Source organism: Zootoca vivipara, chromosome 14 (genome assembly GCF_963506605.1).
Source record: "Zootoca vivipara chromosome 14, rZooViv1.1, whole genome shotgun sequence".
NCBI lineage: Eukaryota > Metazoa > Chordata > Lepidosauria > Squamata > Lacertidae > Zootoca > Zootoca vivipara.
In genome coordinates, this window is record NC_083289.1 from 41,640,819 (window position 1) to 41,655,118 (window position 14,300).

At 39.8% G+C, this 14,300-nt stretch overlaps 1 protein-coding gene across 8 annotated transcripts in view; it reads right to left on the reverse strand.

The window, feature by feature from the left end:
* Positions 1-1,907: 1,907 nt before the first annotated feature.
* The window catches only part of SUN1 (Sad1 and UNC84 domain containing 1), a 54,326-nt gene continuing 41,933 nt past the window's right edge, over positions 1,908-14,300 (reverse strand). For all 8 annotated transcript variants that reach the window (XM_035132248.2, XM_060282496.1, XM_035132251.2 and 5 more), the window contains 8 exons: positions 13,227-13,270; positions 11,706-11,844; positions 10,832-11,083; positions 8,688-8,772; positions 7,135-7,250; positions 5,599-5,766; positions 4,953-5,045; positions 1,908-4,024 (listed from right to left, as the gene is read on the reverse strand). In XM_035132248.2, the coding sequence (XP_034988139.2) occupies positions 3,911-4,024; positions 4,953-5,045; positions 5,599-5,766; positions 7,135-7,250; positions 8,688-8,772; positions 10,832-11,083; positions 11,706-11,844; positions 13,227-13,270 (1,011 nt within the window). In that variant the 3' untranslated portion in view covers positions 1,908-3,910. The remainder of the gene's footprint in view (positions 4,025-4,952; positions 5,046-5,598; positions 5,767-7,134; positions 7,251-8,687; positions 8,773-10,831; positions 11,084-11,705; positions 11,845-13,226; positions 13,271-14,300) is intronic.

Below are 14,300 nucleotides of genomic sequence, written 5' to 3' on the forward strand. Positions count from 1 at the left end.
AATGCAATTCTGGGCTGCTTCAATAGGAGTATAGCATCTAGATCTAGGGAAGTAATAGTACCACTGTATTCTGCTCTGGTCAGACCTCACCTGGAGTACTGTGTCCAGTTCTGGGCACCACGGTTCAAGAAGGATACTGACAAGCTGGAACATGTCCAGAGGAGGGCAACCAAAATGGTCAAAGGCCTGAAAACGATGCCTTATGAGGAACGGCTTAGGGAGCTGGGTATGTTTAGCCTGGAGAAGAGAAGGTTAAGGGGTGATATGATAGCCATGTTCAAATATATAAAAGGATGTCATATACTGTAGAGGAGGGAGAAAGGTTGTTTTCTGCTGCTCCAGAGAAGCGGACACGGAGCAATGGATTCAAACTACAAGAAAGGAGTTTCCACCTAAACATTAGGAAGAACTTCCAGACAGTAAGAGCTGTTCAACAGTGGAATTTGCTGCCAAGGAGTGTGGTGGAGTCTCCTCCTTTGGAGGTCTTTAAGCGGAGACTTGACAGCCATCTGTCAGGAATGCTTTGATGGTGTTTCCTGCTTGGCAGGGGGCTGGACTGGATGGCCCATGGTCTCTTCTATGATTTCCTCAGTCTAGAATAGCTCCTTCCCCAAAGCTGTTGGGTTGGAGAAAGCATACAGATGCCCAATCACTGATCTCTCCTAGTATGACTCCAATGAATCCTCACAAACTATGTAATATGATACTGGGTACAGACTTAAGCACTGTGCAAAAACACTGCAGGGTTGTCATGAGGATAAAAAGGAGGAGGGGGTGTAGCTGTGCTTGAGCTCCTTGGAGCAAAATCAGGATACATGCAGGTATTTAGTAGCAAACCAGTAGTAATTTAAAAAGTAAAAGCATTTTTTGAACTTTTATATAAAATTTAATTCAGGGGTCCCCAGACTACGGCCCCCGGGCTGGATGCGGCCCAATTGGCCTCCCAATCCGGCCCGCGACGACCCCCGCTGCCCGCTCTTACGGCGCGCGGCGCGGCGGCGATCTTCAAAAACGGGTGGAAATCGCCGAAAATCCTTTGTGCACATGCGTATGGGCCTCTCCCGACCCAGAAGAGGTCATTTCCGGTGCACTTCCAGGTCGGGGGAGGCCCATACGCATGCGCAGAAGCGATTTTTGGTGATTTTTTTCCGACCGTGTGCGTGTGCGCATGCGCACGGGCGCGCACTCCCCCGCCTCCGGCCCGCTGCGCGCGCACTCCCCTGCCCTCCGCGCGGTCGGCGCAGCAGGCACCGGCCTGAAGCCCGGTAAGTCTGGGGACCCCTGATTTAATTCTTGCATGGTTGTGTGTTTCCTTCACACAAGACACACAGCAAATTCTACATGCCCTTGGATCTATAAAACGTGAACAAAAGTACATCCATAATATACTTTCTGCATAATTTTGGGGAGGAAGGCAGAGCATTTGGTGCAGAGATAGGCAAAGAGAACCAGAAGAAGAAAATGCCATACTGAATTGGACCCAAGACCCTCTAGTTTAGCGTTCTGAGTCTGGTAGTTGTTGTCAACCAGATTGCTCTGGAAAGGTCAGAGGTGCGGAATGAGTGACAGCTGTCCTATTTGTACCTGAAAGTCTGGTCATCAGAGGGAGTGGGCCTTTGCAGATGGGGGTTACCTTTAACTATCAAGGCTAATAACCATCGAAAGTTCCATCCTCTCCAAGTTTGCTGAATCCTTTCCAAGACTATTTATGTAGTAGCTTAAGTGGTGTGGCACATTGCTTTTCTATTAACTTACATAACTGTGCTGTGTGCTGGGCAACAATCATAGACCAGATTGTCCTGAAACAAGTCACTTTGCACTTAAATAAGATGACTGCCAGCTGCCTTTAGCGACTTTAAAAATTACCAAGTTATTACAAGAGGCTTTCAGCATAAATACCAAAAGGGGAAAAAAAGAAAACTTTTATTACTTAGTTCCAAATATTACATGCACTTTCCAAAAGTTAAACTCTTAAAACATTTTCAATAGCTTCTTGTCAGTTTGGAGGCAGCAAAGGATACCAGAGACAAATATTTTGAAAAAAGCATTTACAAAAATACATTGCACAAAGTCCTATCTCACGTCTTTAAAAAATAAGTTAGTGTTATGCAAAATATTCCCCACCCCGTCAACTTCCCCCATTTGGATTTATACAGGATAATTCTGATTTATATATTTAACCTACAGTTTATGAAACAGCTGTACAGGTTTTAACAAACTATTCTCAATAGGCCATTGGTTCTGTTTCTAGCTGAACTTAGGCGAGCAAATGGTCTTCTGGAAATAAAACTCTCTATAAATATTTGAGGACTCTTTGTGCAACATACATTAACTCTCCATCTTGTCGTTCCCAAAAGAACAATTATTATAAACTTTCCAAAAAAAGTGAAACGCAAGTTAAGAATTTCACACACCACCACTTTCAGGAATCTTTTTCCTAAGGAAGGTTTCTAATAATAATTCCAATTTAAAAGATGTCAAGTTGTTGGGGCATGCAACAAGTTCCATGTGTAACAAGAGCTCTAGGAAAACTTCCGTTTCTGTCCTGAAGTTCATAACCATGTTACTGTGTGGGTGTTTTTTTAAATAAACAGTTGTTTTGGGAGAAGTGGTGTCAAAACTTTGCCCCTGAGGTTTCAACAACATTCAATCTTGTGAAGTTTCCTCTGGCTTTCCAGAGATTAGCAGCAACCCCAGAATACCCAATGAGGCTTGGGATATTAAACTGCACAAAAGAGAATGTGTGAATAAGCCCCAGGGATGAAACATGGTTGCCTGTTGCCTCATCTGAGGTTTAGCATTTCTGGCATCATCCTTTTAATTCTGGTTCCACTTCCACTTCCTTATTATTTCCCATCGCTCAGCATCTACTCTTGTAAGCCATACTAATTCCATCCTGTTCAGGCCATTTCTTATTGATGAGACCTCTTTCTCCTTTATTCAGCATCTACTTCTGTTGATATTACGCTGTAACGCTTGGCCAAATTTGTACTTAACACTCACGGAAACCTTCTAATTCATTCAACTACTATTAGCTACTGTAACCATCAACTTGCTTAAAAGGAAAGTTTTTTTAAAAATCAAAATTTAAAGCCATTTATGTTTAAAACACCTGTTAATGATGCTTTTCTCTCTTGTTTTTCCAGTTTAGTTACCAGTCCGAATAGACTTCTGGCTCTATTCCTTTCCTATCTGTAACATTAAAACATAATATATTCTTACCAAATGTGTCTTTTAGCAAGATCTTCTTAGAAAATTTCAGATGAAATCAAAACCTTTCCCTCAAAAGCACAACACTGGTGTCAAATCCTGCTGAGAATTTAAAGTATGTGAAGTGGCACCAGGTCTGGGAGGTTGTGGCCAAAAGGCAATGCAGCAACTACTGGTGCCACACAAGTCTCCATCCCTTAAAGAAGGCTTGTGCTGGAACCACATGCAAACCCCGTCAAAGTGACTGGAAACTATTTAACTGCAGAATATGGTAAACTGCATCCACGGTTGTTGTTTTTAAAATCGTATAAGTGGGGAAGGTGAGCCCCCACAATGAAAACAGATTCCTAGCTGCCAAAAAAGAAGTTTTTAAAAAGCTTATATTGCAAAGTAATAAAATAGATATTTACTAGCTTGTTAACTGAGTTTTGCAAATGAGAGCGGTTGGCATGCAGTATTTTTCTTAGAATGAACACGATAAAAATATAAAGCTGTCTGGAAGGTACAAGCTGAGCATCTGAGCAAATAACCGTTTGGTTTGATATACAATTCTGTTGGCAGTCTTCTATACTTAGCCAAGAACTTGGAACCTGCAGCCCATCGTGTATCTTTTAAGAATTCCAGTGTTCCAGGCTTTCCCTTTATATACATATAAACAGAAAAAAATATACATCAAGAAGTTGGAAAGGGTACATAGGATTCATTCAGCAGGTCTCCCGTGCACTCTAAACCGATAGAGGCAAGTGTACTCTGTATGGCCCCAGTTAGAAAAAATTCTTAGCTCCACTATCTGGAATGGTTTTTCAGTTGTCTCCTAAAAAAATAAAGGATGAGGAAGAAGTTAGAACTTAGCAGATAACTTATTTTAACTTATTTTAAAAGTAATTTATCTGTAGAATAAATTCTATTGTTATGTTAAATGCTATGAATTCAGTCCAGCCCTTGTTAACCACATAACTCACGCCAGTTATTTCTTATTGCAATAAATTGGACTAAAAGGGTGCTTATGGTTGTACCCAAAACCTACTCACAGCATTCAATGAAATTAATGGACATAAGTTAGGGTGGTATCCAGTGCTAGTCCTACACAGAGTAGACCTGCTGAAGTCAGTGGATGTGAATAACTTAGGATTCTTAATTTCAGTGGGTCTCTTCTCAGCAGGACCTAGCAACCCTTAGTCATGTTCATTAACTTCAATGGGTTTACTTTGAGCAGGACCAGTATTGGACACAACCATTAGCTTTTCAGTATTTTGTCCTTAAAAGAAGCAGGATTACAATGTTGTATCAATAACTGTTGCTACAACTTCCTTTGCATTCAACTTTACATGCACTATTGCAGTCAAAATAGGTCAAAAATCCATCAAGCCCATGCAAAAAGGCGGGGCCAACAATTCTCCACAGATCAATTTATGTGATATTAGAGGAGGGGAGAATTTGCAGTTAGGGGAATTGAAATGCAAATTTCCTCCAGTTTGGAAAGCCTTGTGCTACTTTAAGATTTCTGTGAATGAGCAGTAAGTATGCTAGTAAAACTCTCTTTGGGCTTATATGCAAGACTGGAGCAAACCAGACTTTCACATTTTATTTGTCACATGCATGATGTAGCTTCTTTGCTTTACAGGAGCAAATCCAAAGTAATACCGGTACTATTTGCATTCCACAATTACATGTCAATGCCTCCAAGAGTGTAAAATAAAGAAGCCTAAAGGCAGATAGGCTTTGTACTAATATTGACATACCGTTACTTGAAACATCTGTAATGGCTCTCCATCTTGATCATAAATATATTGCCCAAGAAGTACGCCCTCTTGTTCATACTCACTTTCAAGACCCTGCCAACACAAATGTTTAATATTATTCTGAATTCTCACCAGAGAAGGTAACTATAAGATTCAGTTTTAATTTCAATCTCTCTCAGTCCCTACTAAAAGACAAGATCACAATAAAAGCAAGTAGGACACACAACATATCCCACATACACCATGAATATTTTTAGGATAAGAAAAATATGAATTTTCTACTTTGATTTCCACAAAGACCACCACGAAGTCTCAGGATAATTGCAATGTAAAATACTAGAAATGGCTGAAATGTGGTCTGTATGCAAGAGTAACCTTTATAAACCGCACATCTTGACTTTCTACTTTAATTTTAACACAAAATGTATTAGGTTGAAAGTGTGATCTCCTGTTCTTTTCATTTCTTTGTTTTACTGAAAAGTCTTTTATGTTATATATCTGGGTACACTGAAAAGCTAATTAGAACAGTCTGCTCTTACAGCTGCTTGTACATATGTCAAATACAGTTCCCAAGGGAAAAGTTCTGAAGCAGGCACATCAGGGACAGGGTAGGTGATAAATCAAGACACAGAGGTATAAATCTTACATATACTGAGAAATCCTTTGGAGCACTGGTAATATTGCCTGTTGGTGAAAGTGTTTTTGGTATGTGTTCCAGGGTGAAGGCTGTAGGGTAGATCATCATGGAAAGCCTGACAACCAGATATCCCTGTGATCCTTTGAAAGCCCAGCAGTTTCCAGGATACATGTCAGGCTTAAGGGAAGAAATAAAAAAAGTTGCAGTTCCATTAATAAGATCTGACATTATAACGTGAACAAAGCTTATACTGAGAAATTGCATAATTTCCTTAGATGGTGCATATCTTTTAAGTCATGTATCTCAGCAGCACAAAATTATGATAACGGAAGTTCAGCAACATAATAACGCCGCGTGGCATCATCATAAAAAATGTGAAGCAATTATAATCTGAAATAGCTTCCTTTAAGAAACCTGAGATATAACTTTGTTGCATAATTCAGTGGTTTTAAAACTTTCTACACTGTATTGTCTGTTTTGGGCAATCTACCTATTGAAAGGGATTTGTGTGCCATGTTTGAGGCCTGTTGGGTTTCACCATCATCTTCTCTAAACTAACTGTGTCTCCTAAAATAATTATCGGCTGGCCTTAGTTTGGTGTGATCTGTCTCCTTGTTTTGTTTTTAAGCTAGAATCCCCACAGTCTACTTGTAGATTTTATAGTTAAAAAGCAAGAGGTATGACTGATCTGCATTGTCACCCTAAATGTACTCTCTTTTTTAAGGACTGGATCAGGCTTCTAGTCCAGCATTCTTGAAAAAAACCACCACCACCTCAGGAGCCAACAAGCCATGTTCTGCCTTTTATCCAGACCTGCTGCATGCTCAATACCCCTGTACATGAACACTGCAGAATATGCATATTGGTGGGCAAGCAGTTTTACTAATCTTCTCATTGAGCACCCTGAGAAGTCACAGTCTTCCTGTGTGCACAGTTTGAAAACTACTGGTGTTTTTTACAATCTAGTGCATAAAAATTTATGAAATAGCTAACAAAAGCAGCTCAGTGTTGGGGCAATGACAACTGTCCTGGCTGTATAAGGGTATATATTCCTATGGAACAGCTATACTTCAAGAATGTGCACACACGGGACATACTAGATGTCAGAACTCATGACTGTAACATTGTTTCAGAAAGCAAATCAACATTTAAATGGCTTGGGTTCTGAAGAGTGCACAAATTTAGCTGCAAAGCATCTCAGTGGTAAGGAACTGAGCAACAGTCAACATACAAATGCACCTTCATGGAATTCTTGCCAGAGATTCTGGAAGAAAAGCTAACAAGAGATGGAAACTAAGTGACACCAAGGTTAGCTCATCCAATATTGGCACAAAATTCATTCTTATTCCATGAGCACAGACAGAAAGAAGCTGATGCCAGGATGCCAACAAGATGTGAGGAAGCCAAGATACTGCTGCACAAAGCAGAAATTACCTTTCCTGTTGACAGAGAAACCCTTCTGGACAAAAGCCTTGAGCAACTTGTGCCTTTAACAGGGAAAATATGTTTCCCAAGTGTTTTAAATATCACTAGCCTTTTAATTACCTGGATCACTACACGAGGAGATTGAGAGAAGTACCACAAAGGAATTCCAAAGAGACTAATTAGAGCTGTTTTGGTTTCGTACGTCTCTGAACAGCGAGTACTCAAAATACTGCCACCTTGAAGAAACAAGGAAACTATTCAGGTTTGTTAATAAGACAGTGCACACTTACTCTGCGTGTGCCTCTTCATTTTCAACCCTTGGCAGCCAACTATGCTTTGGTGGACTACAGACAGGGCAGCCAGCACAAACTCTAGCTGCTGGACAACAGTCTGTTTTCTCCTTTATAAAGCAGCACAGCCTCACCTTCCTTGCTCTAATAATCTAGAGTCCAAGGGCTGGTGGTACAGACAGAGCTGGCTTTTCCGCTCTTAACTGTGGTTGAGCAATTAGGAACTAGCTTTTCAAACATGTGCTCCCCCTTCTCCCACCTCTCCCCTTCTTGGCAGTGAATTATTTACATTCCCCCCCACCTGAACACTAGGCAAAAATATCCTATTTTTAAAAAATAATTCTTAAAAGCAAATTTACAAAGAAAAAGAAAAACAAAGGGAAAAAGTTAGGGAAAACAAAACCCACTGTTGGCTCACATTTAGGATACAATAATCATCCGTATATCCTTCTTAAATTAACCATATACATATATTGCTATAAGCCACCCAGATGTCCAAACAGGTATCTGTCTACACAAGATAGATTTTTAAAGGAAATAAGTTCAGCTAACAAGAGGAGTGCTAATCTCAACCATGACTCAACTGACCACGTTTCCTTTCTAAACCAGGTAGAAAGAGGTTTTCAGTTGGAGAATTTTAGCTTTCCTAGTGATTGATTTAAAGAACATTTTTAGATTCCCATAACTGCAGAATCAAGAGTGAATTCTTCTTTCCTCAATGCAACTAGCCGTTAATCTCCAAGTGTGCCCAGGCCATATTTCCCAAGCTGTCTCCACCCACTTTTCTTATGTCTGAGCTTCTTACACACAAACTCTATTAGTCTCTGAGCTAAAGCCTGTTATGGGATGAAGTATTCTATATTTATTTATTTATTTATTAATTTATTTTGGTGATTTATACTCCAGCCTTTTGACAAGTGCCCTGAAGGCATCTTACAAAACAAATCCATTTAAAATCAAGCAAAACTGGCACTGAAAACTACAAAATGAAACAAAAGAAGTAGCAAGTTATAATTAGTATAATTCTGTAGTACTCAAGGAGGGTGTGAAGCTGAGTGAGAAGTGTGGCCTGTGGCCTGGGGGAGAGATGGTAGAGGGTAAGGAGGGGTTGTGCCCTGCTGGTGAGAGCTCCAAGGGCCAGAAAGAGAAGCCTGGAATACTGCATTTGGCCCCCCCAGGCCCAAGGTTCCTCTCTGCTATTTTAGGTGGTAGTCAAATACACTCAGGGAAAAAGTTAAATGGTTTGGGGGCCACAACAGGAAAGACTCCAAGAGCCAGCAAAACTTACTATCTGTAATGAAGATCAGCGCAAAAAATTTAAATTATTTAAATGGTTGCTCAACACCTCTGGTTTAAGACAGGCAATATCCCCTCAGAACTTACCTCCAGATTCCAAGGCAAAGTCAACCATGCCAGTCTTGTCTTGTGAAAAGAGCTTCAGTGCATTATTGACAATAATGCGTGCTTGCTGCAAATATAGTAAGAAGAATATGAGAAATTGAGAGTAAGCACTGTATTTCAGCATTCTGACACACTGATGTCAAGTGCTTTTGCCATAGAATTATTTTATACAGCATTCTCTCTCTCTCTCTCTCTCTCTCTCTCTCTCTCTCTCTCTCTCTCTCTCTCTCTCTCTCTCTATATATATATATATTCCCCAAAAAATGTCTCTCTGAATTAAGAAAAAGTTCATGCAACCAGTATAAGAATGTAAACAGAGGGTGCCTGTGACACCACCTGTTCCTAATGCCTACCAACTGTATTCCCAGTAGAGGGTGGGACAAAGAGGGCCTTCAAGGCCAATCTTAACTTTAAGGCTTGGGCAAACTAGTCTTTGAAGCAACATATGGGCAAATCTGGTCTTTGATGTGACAAAGCCTCAGGCGATTAAGTTTTAACCATCAATGCCAGAACTATGAATTGCATTAGTGTTCAATAGTACAAATTGTACTCCTGAGCAGTAACCAATACAGTCAATATGGAGGTGCTGTCCTCTTTATGAAATCCCATTCAGAATGAATGGGGCTGGTTTTCCTTTTTATGGCTGGAATTTTATTGATGTTTCTCTAGCTGCATTTTTAATTTTTAAGCATTCTAATCTGATAATTAGATTTTTAAATCATGTTTGTGTTTGTTACATTACCTTGATTACATTATTTAATTATATTGCATATCTACCTTGAGTGCCGCTCTTATTGGCAGAAAACGTGATATATAAATTTCAAATAAATCCTTCATCAGGATTTATTTTATATGCCTTTTATTTTTTCTTTCCAGCTTTATAACCCAGCAAGCCCTCAAGACATCACCTTCTCAGAATTGTACATAGACACTAGCCTAGGAATTTGTGTTGGGTAATAATTATCTGCAAATGACTAGATAAGGAAAGCTTTAAAAAAGAAGAAGAAAGAAGAGAAAGACCAACTTCTGCAAAGGCCAGACATTATTAACATGGGCAGAGGTCTACAAAATTAGGACTGGTATTGGTAGCAAAGCATTCGTTTCTACAAGCCAGCTGCAAAGTTCGTTCCCAACACGACATCACAGTCAGTGACTTGGATCCCATGTTATTGGAAGTGGATCTTTGTTCATGGGATGTTTCTAGTGGTTGAAAGTTGGGAGCAATGGCATGGGGATAGAGAGGCGATTTTGTTGATTCTCCCTTTCTCCTGCAGCACTCCTTGCAGGATCCTTCAGAACAGAATGAGGTGCGGCACAGAGAGAAAGAGGAATCACTGAAAAATTGCCTCCTTCACTTCTGCCAATGTGAGCTTCCACAAGTTCATAGACTCTTCCATTCATTGAAGAGTAACTTTGGATCCAAGGTATCATCATCTAATGACATTGATGAAATTATAATTATAATTTCAAATACTGGAGCAGGACTAACATTTCGTTCTGACAAAGTGAGGAACAAAGAACTCACATTAAAGTCAATTCACAAACTGTACTTAACACCACATAGACTATTTTACATGAGTACTGGTTCCTCGCCAAAATGTTGAGATGTGCTTGCATTTACGGTATGGTGGGATTGCCCAAAAGTTAAATGCTTTGGGGATGCAGTACTCTATGAAACTGGAACTACTATAAAATGCCAGGATACACCTTCTCCACAACTGGCACTCCTTAAAGACACTACAATGTACAGCAAGGAATTAGTTGGACACTCTATTACTGCAGCATGATTCAGAATTTTGCAATTGTAATCTGGATTATTCGTATGCAAAGGTATGGGACGCTGCATTATTTAAAAAACTGACATTCAAAGTAAGAGTCCTTAGGGCCAAAGTAAAAAAAAAAACAATACAAAATCATACCACACTAAATTAAATTTATGTTAATAGACAAAAACATGGACTGTCTCCATCTCCATCTTTTTATCATTTATCTAAAATATTTGCTCTTATCTTTCTCCTGCAAAACATTTCTAGTTAAAGATGAATGGCACTGTCTTAAAAATGAAATGCATAAAAGTGCAATCTAGAGTTTTAGTGGAAGTGTGCAATATTTTTCGTCTTACTTACCGCTTCTGTGATGCCTGAAATCCCAGCCTCATTCACAATGCTAGTTACAACCTCTGAAGTTGACTTTGTATTTGCGACAGACATGTGGAGAGTTATGTTCTTGAGGATGTGCAACTCCAGATCTTGTAACAAATTTTGCAAGTCACTCTTGCTCACAAATTTGGATGTTAGCCACTGAAGCAACGATTCTGGCAAGTCTCCTTGTTGGTTGCCAAAAAGCGTATTGACTGATTCTTTAACTTGGGCATCTACCTAGAAACATATCATATGGCAAGTTATATCACTGGCTTTGCATCACTTTCCAATTAGAATAATGTTCTCTTAACACCCATACTTATTTTAGTTTCCTGCTATTCCCAACAATCAGACTGCTGAAACATAAAAGTTGAGGTGCTTCAACATTATGTTTTAATACACTAAGTTAGGCAACAAACAATTCCCCTCTGTCATAGTCATTCGTGTTAACTATTCAAAAGAAACAAGTCAGAAATTCCACTGGGCTTCTGTAAACCCCTTCTGTGGGCCTAATCTGCCCTTTGGATCCCAGATCTACAGCCTTTAATCCCATTTACCATGATCTTCAAATGGAATGACAGAGAGAGCCAAAAGAAAATTCTAAATAACTATACGCCAGTGCCTGCCCACAGAAATTGAGTAGGCCAGTCTCCTGCTTGTAGACAGTCCTGTAAAGTCGTGAAACCAATTGCATCTTATGGTGTTGTATTTTGAGTAAGCTAAACAGACACAATCATATGCTACTCGGCAAATCAATCCCTCCAGGAATCATACCTTGGACACAAAATGCTTTCTCAGAACTGGGTGTACAAATACAACGTATTAAACTTCAATCAGGGAAGTCTCCTTTTGAACTTACCTTTTCATGAAGGGTATCCATTCTGTCGCAGCAAGTTTTCAAACCCTGTGAACTTAGCAGTTCTGATTTCATGTGAGCCAACTCAAGTTCTAGGTGTTTAATCTTGGATAACAGATGCTTGTTTTGTTCATCAGTGTCACTGATAGCACAAAAAGATAATAAAAGACAAAATTCAAACATCAGAACTATTAGTAACAGATCTAAAGGTAAAGGTAAAGGACCCCTGACAGTTAAGTCCAGTCGCGGACGACTCTGGGGTTGTGGCGCTCATCTCGCTTTACAGGCCGAGGGAGCTGGCGTTTGTCCGCAGTTTTTCCAGGTCATGTGGCCAGCATGACTAAGCCGTTTCTGGCGCAACGGAACACAGAAACCAGAGCAGCGCATGGAAACGCTGTATACCTTCCTGCCAGAGCAGTATCTATTTATCTACAGTCATACCTTGGTTTAAGTATGCTTCGGTTTGAGTACTTTCAGTTTAAGTACTCCGCGGACCCGTCTGGAAAGGATTAATCCACTTTCCATTACTTTCAATGGGAAAGTTTGCTTCAGGTTAAGTACGCTTCAGTACAGACTTCCGGAACCAACTGTGTACTTAAACTGAGGTACCACTGTATTTGCACTTTTTGGCGTGCTTTTGAACTGCTAGGTTGACAGGAGCTGGGACTGAGCAACGGGAGCTCACCCGTTGAGGGGATTCAAACAGCCAACCTTCTGATCGGCAATCCCAAGAGGCTCAGTGGTTTTGACCACCGTGCCACCCGCGCCCCTAGTAACAGTAAAAAAAACAGTACGCTGAAGTAAAACAAAATGAGCAAGTTTTTGGCAGAGAGATGTGTTTTCTATGTATGCAAGAGCATATTTGATGTGATAAACATGTTCCCTCTACTCCACTATGAACAAGATAAAAAAGCAGTAATGGAGATGAAGGTATGAACCATTCACACTTTGCTTATTATTCATCTGGGGAAATGTTCAAAGCCACCCAAAGTTCATATGATTCTTTGGAAATTTCTATACAATTCACAGCATTTTGTTGAATTTGCTACTATATGTAGGCATGAAACAAGACATTAAATTTCAATTGTTGTTTTAAAGTAGCATGGTGGGGAGAAAATGCTGAATTCCCTAACTGCATAGTTTCAGCACAAAGCAGCTGTAAGGTAATCAGCAAACAAACTGAATTTTGAAACTTTAAAATCAATTTTCTGAGCATATGGTTTAAGCTGGTGTAAAACAAGTATAGAATTAAAATAAGTCACCAGAAAGAAAATAAATTCTGAGTCAGTAGAATGATGGAATGATATTCCAGACTTATAGCAAGTTTTAGAATGTAATTTCAAGATGCAGTATAGTGACAACGAAGATCAAAGATTCAGTAGCTAAATCCACCTCCCTTATAGAGCCACCCACCCACCTTTAGTTCAGAGGTGTTAAAAGAAGAACAGCTATCATCTGTTTACAGGCTAGTTTTAACTGCTTAGTGGCAGAGTACTCAGTTCAAGGAACTAGCTGCAGCCATACCTCACTCTTTGTGCGTTGGTTAGCTCAAGTTCCTTTTGAATGCCCTGAAAAATAATAAAATGATTAAATTCACATGGAACCTCCTTATTCTGAACTACAGAAGAGATGCTGTGAAGAAAAGATTCCCATACAACAGAAACTTGGACTTGGAAAAAGTAGATGATGAGGAACCAATTTGCATACTTTCTAAACTCCATTCAAAATTTCTGATAGCAATTTTGACATATTCATGCCATGGTGGAATGGGGGCAGGTGAGAGAAAGTGGCAGAGGCACTGGACTCCAATTGGGACTGCATGTGACTTGGGGAAGAAAATTGCTCTTAAACTACTCGGTGGTGGTGGTTATTGTAATCCAGCTCTTATCCATTAACTCAACATATGGCTATGGGGGAAGGGAGTGCATTACAAGAAAGGAAGGCATAATCCTTCTTCCAGAGAAGAAGAAGAAACATTACCTGACATATGGAGATCCACATAACACTCTGGATCCCAAGACTGCAACTTGAGGTTACTAATCGTATTTTAACTAGGGCCTCTTTGCAAGTGAAAAATCCTTTCCTCTTTCTGTCTGATGCTTATCCAGCATAAATCTTGTTTGGTCAAACCAACTGTCTCCCATTATCTCAGCACATATCTTATTTTTTCATGCTTTTGAGAAATGGTTAAGAGTGCTAACTGCAATTTTTTAAAAAATGTTTCTTAATGCTGGAAAATAGATCTGCCTTCCAAATTTGAAAATTCTGGTTCTCACAACAAATTATACATTTGGCACACTTTTGGCCTTATGAGCATCTCATGGTATTTATCCTCACAACCATCCTGAGAAGCTAGTATGATTGAGAGATTATAAAATGCCAAAGGGTACCCCCAGTGATAAGCCCAGTATAATAGCCATTAAACTACCACTTTGTGCCCAAATACACCTCTTCCCATCTAGGCAAGCAAGAGGCATTACCAAAGTTCAAGGAGACATTCTGGCCAGGTGACCAATTAGAGAAGGGTTTGCAACAGCATCTCCAAAAATAGAGAGGCCTGAGGTTCCACACTTAAGATGTAACAGATTTCTCTTTTTC